This window comes from Heterocephalus glaber, unplaced genomic scaffold (assembly GCF_053883595.1).
Source record: "Heterocephalus glaber isolate CG9 unplaced genomic scaffold, H.glaber_assembly_v1.0 deba00000768, whole genome shotgun sequence".
Lineage (NCBI taxonomy): Eukaryota > Metazoa > Chordata > Mammalia > Rodentia > Bathyergidae > Heterocephalus > Heterocephalus glaber.
The window spans coordinates 10,314,633-10,329,914 of record NW_028258162.1 but is presented as its reverse complement, the minus strand read 5'-3'; the positions used below and the strand labels follow the sequence as shown (position 1 = coordinate 10,329,914).

At 40.2% G+C, this 15,282-nt stretch overlaps 1 protein-coding gene across 20 annotated transcripts in view; it reads left to right on the top strand.

The window, feature by feature from the left end:
- Arhgap21 (Rho GTPase activating protein 21) overlaps positions 1-15,282 on the top strand; it is a 129,086-nt gene that overhangs the window by 100,549 nt on the left and 13,255 nt on the right. For 6 of the 20 annotated variants that reach the window (XM_087207249.1, XM_013077843.3, XM_087207245.1 and 3 more), the window contains 13 exons: positions 1,771-1,896; positions 2,940-3,224; positions 5,559-5,623; positions 5,699-5,838; positions 6,229-6,380; positions 7,257-7,412; positions 7,502-7,580; positions 8,948-9,021; positions 9,098-9,187; positions 11,538-11,663; positions 11,829-11,870; positions 12,189-12,294; positions 14,149-14,180. In XM_087207249.1, the coding sequence (XP_087063375.1) occupies positions 1,771-1,896; positions 2,940-3,224; positions 5,559-5,623; positions 5,699-5,838; positions 6,229-6,380; positions 7,257-7,412; positions 7,502-7,580; positions 8,948-9,021; positions 9,098-9,187; positions 11,538-11,663; positions 11,829-11,870; positions 12,189-12,294; positions 14,149-14,180 (1,473 nt within the window). Of the gene's footprint in view, positions 1-1,770; positions 1,897-2,939; positions 3,225-5,558; positions 5,624-5,698; positions 5,839-6,228; positions 6,381-7,256; positions 7,413-7,501; positions 7,581-8,947; positions 9,022-9,097; positions 9,188-11,537; positions 11,664-11,828; positions 11,871-12,188; positions 12,295-12,566; positions 13,278-14,148; positions 14,181-15,282 lie in introns of those variants that run through there. The other 14 variants (XM_087207244.1, XM_087207246.1, XM_021240492.2 and 11 more) reach the window with 10 other exon arrangements.

Sequence of the window (15,282 nt, the reverse complement as noted above, 5' to 3'; positions counted from 1 at the left end):
AATGATAAACATTTCTCTATCTTAGTTTACTCAGCACACCATGGAAGAGTATTTCTTTTAGCCATCATATACTAAGTATTTCCGTGTCATAACCTTTTATTCTATAAGTATTAACTGCATAATATAAAGGCTTCTAATTTCCAAACACATTTATCAACTATGTAGTACTTTACACACATGATACTGATTTTTCTTTATCGTTCAAGGCCAACAATCTGCCTGTCCAGCATCTTCGGTGTTTCAGTGCACACACTCTTACATGTTCAGAATTATCTCGCACCTTCCCGGTGGGCCCCTCTTTGCAGCCCACACCTGTCCTCTCTGCTGCCCTTTCCGTACTCTTCATCGCAGGCACAGGATGGTCAGGAGTGTTCTTGTTTACCATCTCCAAAACACCTGTGCCCTGCACTTCCTGGCTTTCTTGCTTCTCCCAGAGACACCTTTGCACGCTGCCCTGCTGGAGGCCAAATGCAGTCTTTGCTTTGTACCTCTGCTCTTTCTCTCAAGCCCCTCTTCTACAAGAGCCACTCTTCCTGGGGTCTGCACCCCTCTGTGAACTGCTCTTGCTTTCTTTTTACACTAAACCTCCTTGGAAAACTCGTTTACAGTCCCCACTACTTTCCGTCCACGCTCATCAGAATGGCACTGCTCACGCCGAGGCTGCTACTGGCATTTGGGCCCTAAAGTAATAGTTACGTTTCATTTATTTGACCTCTGCAGCAACTTCCCATTCCCTTCCTGAAATACTTGCACATGCTGACTTCTGTTTTACCATTTTTTTCTGCCTTTCCTTTTACCTCTAAAACTACTTCACCTCCTTTGCTGGCTCTCCTGCTTCTGCATAATGTCCAAAATGTTGACGTGCCTAGAGTCTGTTCCGACTTCTTTATCCATTCTGGTTTTCTCAGTGATCTTAACAGAAGTCTCCCCTAGTTTGTATAGCTGACCTTCCCTCTTTCCCAGACTGCCGCTGATGCAGCTCCTGCCCATTTGGATGTTTAGGGTGTACGTGGCCGACAGACCTCAACTACCTCCAGACTGGTTTACCCCTTGGGTCTCTTTCCTACTCCTTCAGTTCCATTCACCCACTTTCTCAGGCCAAGTTCTAGAAGTTAACCTTGTTTCTTCTATTTTCTTCTCCCCCACACCAGGTCCTTGTACTTCAGCGTATCCTGAATATTTACAGTTACTCTGTTTTGTCTTACAGCGCTTTAGAGCCACCTTCATCCCTCCCCTGGATTACTCCAGTACCCAGACTTTCACGCTTGTCCCTTTCACAGCTGCTCTCCACAGAGCTGCAGAGCAGTCTTAGAGCTGTGTGACCAGATAATGTTGCTCTCTGATCATCACTCACAGGCTCTCCTTCACTCTCCTTGCGCAAACACCCTAAACGATCTACTTAGCTCTTTGACTCACAATGAACAGTGGATATGCCTTCATTAGGTGTGCGTTATCTGAGATGTTCATCACTGACCTTCTGTGGCCCCCCTTTATACATGTCACCTGGTGTTATTTCTCAGAGGCTTTGCCTCATCGATTTATAGTTGCTACTCACTTGCTCATTATTGCATTTATTTTCATTCTCCAAATGGCACAAATCACAAATTCATCATTTTCTTGTCTCTCTTTTAAAATTGCTTATTTCCTACTAAAATGTGAAGTCATGAGAGAAGGAAGAGGAGCATACTGTAGTATTTGTAGCTTTTTTTAATTGTTAAATTCTCTCAGGTAACTTAGTAAAACATTGACTTTTGCTTGGCCTTTTCTTAGATCGTTGACAGCCAGAAGTCATCAGAAGACTCCGGGTCCAGGAAGGGCTCTTCCCCGGAGGTTTTCAGTGATGCAGCCAAGGAAGGGTGGCTCCAGCTCCGACCCCTTGTCACCGATAAGGGGAAGGTAGTGCATCTCCTAAGCTCTTGTGAACTCCCAAAGCACAGGCCCTGTGTTCATGAAACAGGAAGATATCCAGATTAAAAAGTGAAAAAATCCAGTTCTATATAAAGGCAAAAAGTTAAAGAAGACTTGAATCCTTGAGTTAGCTTTATGCTTTTCATCCTGTGCATCAGCTGCATGTGGAATGGATTGTATATTTTGGCAATGTGAAAAGGAACTCTGGTGCTTTCCTTGTCACTTTGCTAGGTGCAGGTTCTCACAGTTAGGCTTTAAGGAAGTGACAGTTCTCCAGATTAATAATTGTAAAATACTTGTCTCAGTTTGTTGTTTTAAATTGCATTTATAATTTTTATTTACAAATACTGATTTATGTAAACACATAAAAACATCAGTATATTTCATTAAAAGATTCTAATACAATAATTTTTACCATAAGAGTTTTCTATAATATTTAAACATTATAAGACCATTTTAATACTGCCAAAACTAATTTTAAAATTTTAGGGCTGGGGATTTGGCTCAGTGATTCCGCCACCTGCCTCGCAAGCGCAAGATCCCGAGTTTGATCCCTGGTACCAAAAAACAATAGTCTGTTTAAAATTTTAATAACACTTGTCTGTGATATGGACATTGGTGCTTTACCGTATAAAGTGAAGCTGGTAACATTTTATTTTGCATGTCTTGGGAATTCCATCATGTTCATGCTCTCAGACGTGGGTTAAGTCGTAGTCTTATTTGGGAAGATTTTTTATTTTTTTTCCCTTGTTTTCTATTTTTTATTTTAGTTACACTTCGTTCATTTTTTCTTCCCAACTGAGTTAAAGTTGGGATTTTACTATCCTTGATTTTGATAGGGATATTTCACCTAACTTCGTTTATACTCCAGTTTTTCCTTCGCTTTCCTGAAAAAGCATGCAGTGAGGTAAATCAGATACCTGCTGCTCTGGGTGTCCACACAGGGTGTGTTAGGGGCTTGCCGTGTGCTGTTCCCATCACGAAGACTTAGCCACGTATTTCCTGTTAACGAGCCAATTCATGTTTTCTAGCGAGTTGGTGGAAGTATTCGGCCCTGGAAGCAGATGTATGTTGTACTCCGAGGCCATTCGCTCTACTTGTACAAAGACAAGAGAGAGCAGAGCACTCCGTCTGAGGAAGAGCAGCCCATCAGCGTCAACGCCTGCCTGATCGACATCTCCTACAGCGAGACCAAGAGGAAGAACGTGTTCCGACTCACCACATCTGACTGTGAGTGCCTGTTTCAGGCCGAAGACCGAGAGGACATGTTAGCCTGGATCAAGACCATCCAGGAGAGCAGCACCCTAAACGAGGAGGTACGTGTTCACAGGGCACAGATGGGAAGCAACATGCTCTCAGTACGCTCCTGGTACGTTATTTTTGTAAAAAATTACAATATGCTGTTTTCATTTACAAAACAGAAGGAAAAGGCAGCCATACTTAGATTAGACCGCCTTTACTTACTGAAAATCACCATCACTGAACTAGCAAAATAGGCTAACTGCACTCTGCTACCTTCTTAGAAGCAGTGCGTCACAGACAGGAGACCTCGTTCCCGGTCCTGGTCACTGAGGGCTGTCCCTGGGTGTTTGTTCAGGGTTGGTTCTAGGACCCTCGAGTGACAGCTCAATTTGTGGGGACTCGAGCTTCTTGTATAAAATGGCACGGTGTCTGCACATAAGCTAGCCACATCCTCCCGTGTGCTTGAAGCCGTCTCTAGATTACAGTAACCGATACAATGTTAATGCTAAGCAAAGATTTGTTATACTGTGCTGTTTAGGAAATGATGGCAGAATAAAAGGTCTATACGTGCTCAGTACACGTGCAGTTTTTTTGCAAATATTTTTAGTCCCAGCTTGGTTGAATCCTCAGATGTAGGACTTTCAACTAGGAAAGGTCAGCTGTGCCTTTATGACCAAATTTTCTTTTTTCTTTTATGTTGTTTTTTGAGATAGGGTCTGGCTGTGTAGTCCAGGCTAGCCTTGAGCTCTGGACAGTCCTCCTTCTTCAGCTTTCTTTTTTCTTTTCTTTCAGTATTTTTAGATTTTTGAGACAGGGTCTCACTATGTAATGCAGGCTGGCTTTGAACTCACCATGTACCCCAGGGTGGCTTTGAACTTGCAGTGATCCTCCTGCCTCCGCCTCCTGAGTGCTGGGATCACAGGCATGTACCACTATGCCCAGCAGATCTGTTTTGTGATCTCAAAAAACTGGATTGTTGTGGGCTTAAAATATATTAAAAATACTTACCAAAATAAGTTTCCATATAAAGGCAAAGAAGTACTGATGATTTTTATTAATGAAATTACACAGGCAGGGCACACCTGAAATCTCAGCACCCAGGAAGCCAAGGCAGGAGACTCTGAAGTGCGAGGCCAGCCTGTGTAGTGCGACCCTATCTCAAAAACAAACAATCTGAGAAACATAAGGCTGTTTTGAGGATTGAATGAGATATATTACATGTGAAAAATGTAGTGTAGTGCCTGGCATATAATAAGCATTTATTTAATGTCCGCCATTGTCATCATCTGATTTTCCCAGATTTGTAGATGAAAGAGTTCACCGAGCACATACCACATGGCAGGCTCTATTCTTAAACATTTTTCATGAATTAATCTCAGCAACCACGTGAATATTTGTGTTATCATCGCCACTTTATAAACACAAAAACTGTTTGAAAGTAGTAACTAAGTAATTTCCCCAAGGTTACGTAGAGTAAGTGTCAAGGCTAGGATTTAAATCCAGGTTTTCTTATTCTAGATCTTGGTCATGTGCTCTCTCTGACTGGACAACTGGAAAAGTTAGTCCTTCGCCCAGGGCCGAATGTGTGCTGGGCCAGCACTGCCGCTGAGCTACGTTCCCCGCCCTAGCAGAGTAGTACATTTAAATTTAAGACAGTTTTCCTCCAAATTATATGGTAAAATATAATATAATGAAAGACTCCAAAGCATGTCAGTATAATGAAAATGAGAATTGGAAGACACATCTCAATATATAATTGAAATGGGTACAAAAAGAAAAGTCCCTTCATGTTCAACTCAGGGTTTACCGTGCAGTATATTATAAACATTAACTTGGGCTGGGGATTTAGCTCAGTGGCACCGTGCCTGCCTCGCAAGTGCAAGGTCCTGAGTTCTATCCCCAGTACTGGCAAAAAAACCAAAACATTAACATGCTGAGGTTTAAAAAAATACAGATTTCAAGCTTTTCTCTTGATAATCTAACTGCCAGTTATGGTACTAATTGACTCATTCCCACTGCTTCTACAAAGTAATCCTTAACAAATTCTGGCGGTATTTTTCCATCTTTGTCCAAGGGTATTATTTTTAATGCTAACCATTCTTCCTGCAGTTAGAGGAAAAATGGGCTCTCTGCTGCCAAGTTATTAAAAATGACAGATCAATAAGTATTGAACACCTGTGTCTTGCTGGTACTATTCTAAGAATTGCACAGAGAAAACAATCAGAAAACTGTTGGGAGGAGGCTCTTAGGACATTTGTCACGTGATGTGAAATAGAGGCTTTGAAACAACTCCGCAGAGAACACATGACCGTGTTCATGTTGGACAAGCACACTAGTATCCGAGAAAAGGCATCATCTCTTCACGTTTAGAATTGACTTTCCAAAATTACCTTGTGTTTCTTCTGTAGGATACTGGAGTTACTAACAGGGATCTAATTAGCCGAAGAATAAAAGAATATAACAGTTTGATGAGGTGAGAATCCCATCATGCCCGTAGTCAATTTGGATGTAAAATAGGAAAGTGTTAATAAATGTTCATTTCTTTCAGCAGCAAAGCAGAACAGTTGCCAAAAACACCTCGCCAGAGCCTCAGCATCAGGCAGACTTTGCTTGGCGGTAAATCAGAGACAAGGACTCAGAGTCCACACTCCCCAAAGGAAGAGTCAGAAAGGAAGCTTCTCAGTAAAGGTATTGATGTCCGCTTTCCGGGCGAATCTGCCAAATGAAACGTGGGATTCAAGGCACCGTCCAAGGGTGCAGTTTGTCCAATCAAGACAGAGAGGGATGTGATACATAGACCACTGCAACTTTGAAGGGCTCGGAGGACACAGGCGCCACCGTTTTTTAGCAAAACCAGTATTTCCCCTTTGCTAAAATCTCACTAAGAAGATACACCGATTCTGCTTTCTGGCTGATTTAAAGGATCACAGTGCATATAAATAGTAAAAGAAAGTAGTTTTGATAAATGTGTAATATTTTATGGGATTCTAATTTTTGTAAACATTGATAAAGATTTTTAAATTCATGATTTAAATGCTCATGTTTTCATTTTCTTTATGTCATTTTGTTTTCAATAAGAATCAAAAGATGATACCAGTCCCCCAAAAGACAAAGGCACATGGAGAAAAGGCATTCCAAGTATCGTGAGAAAGACATTTGAAAAAAAGCCTGCTGCTACGGGGACATTCGGCGTCAGACTCGATGACTGCCCTCCAGCTCACTCTAACCGGGTAGGAGACACAGCCAGCCGGCTTCCTGCTGTCATTCATTCAACTGTGGCCATAGCCTTTCAGACACCAGGGCCCGCCTGTGCATCTGCTGAGTGCCCTCTTCTAGCAGACCTTGATTTCCCAAGTTCTTCTGCCTGTGCCTGCAGAGTAATTTTATCTGTAGAGTTTTTCCTAATGTATTGACCTGAATTGAATGATGACTCAGTCATTAGGGATACACCTGAAAAGGTCAAAAAGAATTCAATTTCAAATCATGTGTTTGGGCCGGGGATGTAGCTCAGTGGTTCCACTGCCTGCCACACAAGCGCAAGGTCCCGAGTTCGATCCCTGGTACCAAAAAAAAAAAAAAAAAGAAAAGAAAGAAAAGAAAATCATGTGTGTTTGTGCTTGTAGCATCTTAAGATGAGAACAACACAGGCTCAATTAAGAAAGTATAGTAAATGCACATGTGAGGGCCTGGGTTCAGCCTCCAGTGCCCCACACACAAAGTATAGTAAATGTAAATGCGCATGCATGTTCAGCTACAGCCATGTTAGGATTCATATCCTGAGCCGCTTGATGTTACTCTTCCTCGCTGTTTTCTTGACTCTGATTTATTCACCTGAACTGTTTCCACCTTTTCTGGGTTGCTCTTGTTTCCTCGTATCTCCTGAGGGCCCTTCTTGTTCTGTCTTGGCCTATTCCTTCTCTTCCCACTTCAAGTGTTGCTTGCTGCTTTTATCTATTCCCAGTTCTCCAGTGGATATATCCTGTATTTTCTCCACACATATTTCTTTCTGGATGAAAAGGGCCTTTTATAAGCTGTGATACACAACTACTAATTGAATATAAACCTTTATGCTGTGTTAAATAAAATGTTTATATCTTGTTTTGCAGTATATTCCATTAATAGTTGACATATGTTGCAAATTAGTTGAAGAACGAGGTCTTGAATATACAGGTATTTACAGAGTTCCTGGAAATAATGCAGCGATTTCAAGTATGCAAGAAGAACTCAACAAGGGAATGGCTGATATTGATATACAAGATGATGTAAGTTTATTTTAATAACTAGTCCAGTTGGTATTGTCCTTTGATAATACTGATTACAAAAATGCTATATTTCTGTTTTGCATACTTAGAAATGGCGAGATTTGAACGTGATAAGCAGTTTACTGAAATCCTTCTTCAGAAAACTTCCTGAGCCTCTCTTCACAAATGGTAAGTTAACTCCTAGGAAAGAAGCCAGAGGAGACAGTTCATATTGCAACTGTTGGAAAACTACAGAATTATTGGTATTATATTGAACCAGGCAAAAAACATTTTTTGTCAAAGAAAACAAGAGGTTCTAATTCTAATTTATTTATGAAATGCATAATTTTGTGATGTGGGTTTTTCTGCTGATACATTTCAGTGAAAAAAGACTGATATCTAGAGTATATAAAGAACTCGGACCTAATCAAAATATGGGCAATGAAATGAATAGGCACTTCACAGAAATACAGTAAATATATGAAGAAATGTTCATCACTGGCCATTAGAGAAATGCACATTAAAACAATACTGAGATTCCATCTTACCCCAGAAAGAATAGTTCTCATCAGGACATCAATAACAAATGCTGACCGAGGAACACTTCTATAGTATTGTTGCGAACATAAACTAGTACAACCACTATGGAAATGTGTAGAGATTACATTTGACCTAGCTGTTCCCCCTCTAGGCATCTTCCCAAAAACAGTTAAAGATACCACATTTACAGTGACACATACATACCTTGTTTATAGCAGCACAATTCATACTAGCCCAATCTTGGAAGCAGCGTAGATGTCCACCAACTGATGGACAGATAAAGAAAATGTGGTGTATATATACCCAGTGGAGCACTACTCTGCCATAAACTTGAGTCACTTATAGGAGAATGGATGCACCTTGAGACCCTAACATTAGGTGAAGTGAATCAGATAAACAAGCTTAAATATCTCATGGTTACTCTTACATGTGAAACCCAAGTTATAAACAAGGAGCAAAATAAAAGATAACAGAAAGTAGGAAGATAGATCAAGACATGGAGGGAAAGGGATGAAAAAGGGAATTGAGATGTGTATGTATACGGACCAACTCCACACAAGATGCAAACATTATGTACTTCAAACAGGTAATAAAAATAAATTTTTTAAATTAACATACCAAAAAAAGTTGTTTCAGGTCAATAAAATATATATAATCTGGGTCCTCTGTGTTGGCAAACATCAACGTCCATTGTGCTCAGTGAAAAGTCTTAAGACATAAAGTATCATTAATAGAAAAACACTTTTTCAGTTAAGCTGAATAATTGAGTGCTGTGAGCGACACTGTCCTAGGAGTTGCTGAGGGTAGGGAGAATGGACAGACTATATAAAATTGGGTGAGACCCTCAAGGAACTCACATTTTTGTGAATTTTCTATTTGTTGATAAGACGGGGAGGATCTTAAAAACCATAAAGTCTATGAGATCTTCCTTTTTATGTGTGTGGCCTTAAACCCTAAAACTAGGTTACAGTTCACACAAGCAATTTAAGATAAATTTGTTTTATTGTTATCGTCAGATAAGTATGCTGATTTTATTGAAGCCAATCGTAAAGAGGATCCTCTCGATCGACTGAGAACATTAAAGAGACTGGTAGGTATCGCTTTGTATTGCTGGAGCTGTGGCTGAAATGCAGCACTGAGACCCACATGAGCACAATGTGTTTCAGATTCACGATTTGCCTGAGCATCATTATGAAACACTCAAGTTCCTCTCGGCTCATCTGAAGACGGTGGCAGAAAATTCAGAAAAAAATAAGGTACGTAAGGTGTATATTGAAGAAGTGGACTTTTAGGGGCTTTGGTTTAAAAGATATACTTCATTCCTTCGTTCCAAAAGTCAAAAATTCAACAAAAGTTCTAAAATTACATCAACTTGAAGAGTTCCCTTTGAAGATCATTCTTAAAAGCAAAAAATCCACTATTTTCCAAATGTATTTCATTTTGGAAAAGTATTTCATTTTACATTTACTGGCCAAGAAAAACAAAAAAGTCAAAATTAAACTTGGAATTTTCAGCTGTATTGTCACTATTGCAAATAGGTGACTTACGTACATCAGTCGCAAAGGAGCCACACAGTCCCCAGCTCAAAGCAGGACCTTTACTTTGGTTTAGTTTTAAACAAGCCCCCCCTTAAGGCTGCTCTATTATTTTATCAAATAAGATGTGCTGTAAATATTGTCTCATCAGTCCATACTGGATTTTTTGCAGACAGGATCTCACTGTAGTTCAGGCTGGCCTGGAACCTATGATATCCCGTCTGCCTCCCGAGTGCTGGGATTGCAGGTGTGCGCCACCACGCCCAGCACATTTTTAAGATGTCTTTTTACAGGTATTTGTTTTACTATGCAGACGAGGTCTACACATTATATTTGGTTGATACATTAGTCTTAATTTTTCGTCTTTTTCCTGTCACTAATGATTATTACTTGAATCCATTTTATCATTAGAAGGTGAAAAACGATGATTTCCTAACTCTAGAGCCTTACTCCTTAGAGTACTGAAATAGGCATGTTGGTTTCCGGAGAAGAAAATAAACACAGCCAGCACTCCCTTTTCTGAGAATGACTCCAGCGGGCCAGTCCATGCCCCGGAAGCACCCAGCTGCTGTAAGGCCGGGTGAGAGCAGGCTCCACCCCATGCCTGCAGAGCACGAAGATGACAGCGGCTCCCCTTTCCTTTAGATGCTCAGCACCCTCAGCTGTGACGGGAGGGAAAAAGGAAATGAAAACTTATCAGTTTACTATCCCGTTTTCGACAGTTCATAAGTAGAAGTCAAAATTTTTTCAATTTAATTCTAGGTAAAATACATTGTAGTTACTTCAGTATTGCCTGGAGTATTCATTCATCAGTTTTGCTGGGTGTTAGGAGGAGATACTGGAGAAAGAATGGGTGATTAAACTTCCACAGGTTTCGTTACTGCAGAATTTCTTAGCCATTAAGTAATACAATCTTGAAGGAACTATAGTTTTATATCCTTTTTTTAAAACCATATTTTGTGGAACATCTTTGAATAAATACAGAATTTGTTTTAAGTAGTAATCCAAACTACTTAGTTTCATGTAGGAACTAGCTAAAACAACATGCTCAATCATATCTGTATACAATTATCATTGTCTGAAAATTTGACATAAAACCTTCGAGATGGTGAACTTAGTTTTTTGAGCCACCATTACTGGTACAGGTAGCAGAATAGGACACCGGCATGTCCAGAGCAGACCGGAAACACACCCTGAGTGCAATTTAACCATTCCCTTCGTCCACAGTCCTGTTTTAATCCTGCTAAGTCAGTATTCTAGGAAAATCGTGATTTCAGCCACAGTTTCTTCTCTCTCAGTGAGCATGTTATAATAATGCATATATCATGGATGGCATCTGCTTCAGGTAGGGGTGGAGGGTTGCGGGTTTGCCTATTTGTGTCACTCCTAACAGTGCTAGCACCCCACAAAACACTAATGTAGGCGTGTCCACCCCAAATCCATTTTGAGTTCTTAAGTTCTGTGCTGATTTTTTTACCCCTCGGCATATTTTGGCTATTTATAAGACATAACAAAGGAAAACAAAAGATCTAATTTTTTTTTTGGTATCGGGGATTGAACTCGGGACCTTGCACTTGCGAGGCAGGCACTGGAACCACTGAGCTATATCCCCGGCCCCAAAACATCTAATTTATGATAATCTTACAATTAAGGAATTCAAAACGATATACAAACATGTAAGTATGTAAAATTAAGGTGGTTTTTTTTGTTGTTTTTGTGGTTTTTTTGGTACTGGGGATTGAACTCAGGACCTTGTTGCCTGCAAGGCAGGTGGTGGAACCACTGAGCTAAATCCCCCGCCCAAATTGAGGTGTTCTTGTTGGAGCCAGGTCAAGCAAAGAGGTTCAGAGGATTTGGTGGAAGTAAAAATTGGTCAAAAAGATTATATCTAGATTGAGAAAAATGAATGCCAATTAGGCATTGCACATTTTCATTAAAGCATTTAGTTTTTACCTTCGTTAGTCAACTCTTGTTTTTTCATCAAAAAGAACTTTCTAGAAATGCCAAACCTGCAATGAGAATTTAAGTTTAATTCTTTAAGGAAAATTCTGATATCTTCCAATTCTTTCAGATGGAGCCAAGAAACCTGGCCATCGTGTTTGGCCCAACTCTGGTTCGGACATCAGAGGACAACATGACGCACATGGTCACCCACATGCCGGACCAGTACAAGATAGTGGAGACGCTCATACAGCACGTAAGTCCTCCTCCACCTCGCGTGAGCACCGATGCTTCGCAGGACAAATGCTGGTTTTGATTTTTTCATCCTAAGAAATACCTTTTCTGTCCTATCTTCCACGATAAAAATATATTTAGGAGGTTATTTAATGTTTCTTTTCACCTTTTTTATTTTAAATTTTAGCATGACTGGTTTTTCACAGAAGAAGGTGCTGAAGAGCCTCTTGTAAGTATTGTCCAACAATATTTTTACTCACTTATTGTCACTTGGGACACAGATCCTGATGCTACGACAGTGTCAACCTCCTGCTTTGTACGCTATTGTCCGCTTTGCACCCTGGAAGCAGTTCTCTACCTCCTCAGTTTCTGATCTAATGAAAATACAAGTACAATGCATAATTTTCAGTTAATGGTATAGAAGTAATGTAAGAAAAGCAAGCCCAGGTGTTCTGTTCAGTAATGTGCCTTTTATTAAATGTTGCTTGAATTTTAAAGAAAGTATCTTTGAAGCGATGATGAAGAGATCTTTGTTTGTTAACCATAGACGACAGTGCAGGAGGAAAACACAGTAGACTCCCAGCCAGTGCCCAACATAGATCACTTACTCACCAACATTGGAAGGACAGGCGTGTCCCCCGGAGATGTATCAGGTAACTCCTTCCTGGGCAGTGTGGATTCCGAGGGTCAAAACCGCATTCTTATAACAGAGCGAATCAGTCATGTAATAATTCACTGTGATTTTGGTTTCTTTTCCTTTTTTTCCTTTCAACTAATAAAAGGCTTCCTTTTCTGATTGATCACAGTTATCTTCCAGTGACTGTAATGCCATTGACAATGCATGGAGTTGTAGTGTTTGTCAGAGTGGAAATGGAAGGGAAATGAGCATGCAAACCACTGTTTCGTTCTTTTTTTTAATTCACAGTTTCCATGTAATAGTCACCACAAGGTAAAACAGAGACATGCTATGAATATGTGGTTGCTGTGATGGCAGAAAGTATGGTCGGGGCTGTACACAGAGCTCTTACTGTGGAGCTAGAAGTTCTGTTAAAAGCAGCAAGTTAACATATGTCAAACTGCTAATGGACACCGTTGTCATAAATACAGTGTCTGTCACTATGAATGTCACAGTAAAAGTCACTCTTTGACCTTTATTTTCTTCTGTTTCCTATTGCCACCCTAATGCTTGGTTAAGTATTAGTTTTTATAGGCTCTTTTGATGCAAACCTTTTCCTCCCAAACTGTTGCACTAATCTAGCATGTTGTTTCACACAGTGTTCTCCCTTTGTCTCTAGTTTTTGTTTTAGTCCTAAAGGGTTTTTTTCAGCATTACTGACACAGGCAAATCTGTACTGATGTTGAACAGGCGAAGTGGGAGGAGTCTATCACACGGTAATGTCACTAGTGGATTCTGTGATGTCCCTGATGGACAGCTGGAACTGTAGGAAGAAGGAGGATTGTTGTCCACACTGTAGCTGCCTTGTCTGCAGAAATCCCCGATTCTTGTAAATTCATAGTTGATCTGTGGTGTAAAGTTTCTCTTAAGAATATTGTAAACAGATCAATACTACTTTCTTAAAAGTTTTTCTGCTGTTTCTTGTTATTTCTGAAGCAGACCCTGAGGAGAAATAGCATGGTATGGTCTACCAGTTCTTAAAGTCATAAAGCATTTAGCCATGTGTTAAAAGGGGCGTGGCACGGGCTCAGCTCATTACTTTTGAAGACCAATTTCCCTAAAGTTGAAAGATAAAATATCAAAATTGGTATTATTTTGCATAGTGCTGGCCCCTTCCTCCCCTCTTTATAATTGTATAATCTGAGTTTTGCCAGACAGTAAAATTATGGTCTCCATTTTCCATTTCCATAATAGCATCTGTTAATAGATAAGTTATAAAACTGGTAGCAGTTTAACCAAAGTAGTCAAAAGATCCCTGACTACACTGATGTGGAACTGGGTTCTGAAGCACAAAAATCAGCTTTATCTAAAGTAAAACCAAAATTACCTGGAAGCAGGGTTATCCTGAGGCTATGCATACAGTGTATGCTTATCAAATTTAAGTCTGACAAAAATCAATAAAATACACCAGTATCAGTGTCTCAATTTGTAGCTAGGGCAGCCAACAATCTCAAAGTTCTACATTGTGTATCAGTTTGAGATACAGGATGTGGTACATAATATAGTTCTTACAAGGTCTTCAAGCTTCTTTATTGCTAGACTTAACATTTAGAAATAAATACTAGTGTTTCTGTTTTGTTTAGCACAGGGCTCCTTTGCCATTCCTCTCATTGAGCTGGTTCTGCCTACAATTCACAGCATCCTTTCATGGCGGTGGCTTTCTGTGGTGCAGCTTGCATCTTTGTGAGCTCTGACTATCCACTGTGTTGTTGTTTTGAGTTTTGCTTTCACATTTTGTTCCGTGCCTGTCTTCTCCGCAAGTTCTGCATTGTTTGTTGAAAGTAATGAAGATTGGCTAATACTGATCGTGTTTCATTTACCTTCTTCACAGATTCAGCTACTAGTGACTCAACAAAATCTAAGGTAAATTTGTTTTTGTTGTTTTTCTGGTACTGGTGATCAAACTCAGGTCCTTTCGCTTGCCACACAGGCATGGTGTCCCTGAGCTCCATCCCCGGCCCGGTACATTGTTGTATACAGTTTGGAAGTCCTTTAGGGAGGAATTGCTTTTGGACTGGTTTCTGTGATTAATATACAGGTGTATCCTTATCCATACCTGGTGAGCCAGAACAACAGATTCTAATAGAATAGGTTAGAACAGCACTGGATTGAGTTGGGCTGTGGAGTTCGATAGAATAGTCATCAAATGCAGACAACCAGGCTTTCCCCTCGTTCTTAAAGTTTTAACAGGGAGAAGGTAGAATAAGCCTCCATGCACCATTACTCTTCCTCAGCAGTTTTCAGCACAGCCGATCCCGTTTCTTGTGCATTCCACTCACTTTCCTCTCCTGGAGCTATTTTCACGTGAGTCCCAAACATGCCATTTTATCTGCAGATATTTCAGTGTTACAGACTTACTGTACACTCATGCTTTCTTTTTAGCATAATATTGTTTGTTTTTATATTTTTACGTAATTTATATTCCATCAACAACATCAAGTCAATTTTTTAATTATTGTACTTTATAATTAAACATGAACTTTACATGTTATGTTTAAATATCTTATCACATAGGATTGCCTCCAGCTTTTCAGTGTGAAAAATGTTAAGCCTAAACCAAGCTGCTAAAGTAAGAGCACTGAAACCTTGTACCTTAAATCCTCAGTTGACAAATTCTGATATATAGAAAAATACAGTAAGCCCGTTTTAGTCAGGAAGATTCAGCAAGGGAGTACATTAAATACAGGACACACAACTTATAAGGTTATTTTGTGACAATACCCAAAGAATCAAATGCAAAGGAGTGCAAGAGATTCACCGCACACTAGGGGCCCAAAGGATTCAACTGAGGGCCTAGAGCCCAAGACAGTGTCCTCCTGGAGTCCATCCAGTGGTGGAGCCAGAAAACCTACGCTGGTGAGATGAAGGATATGCAGGCCACCAGACTGAGGGATCTGCACTGGAGCCAGGAAGTGACGCTCACGGTGAAGACCAGAACTCCCCTGAGAACAGCAGCCGTCCCCAG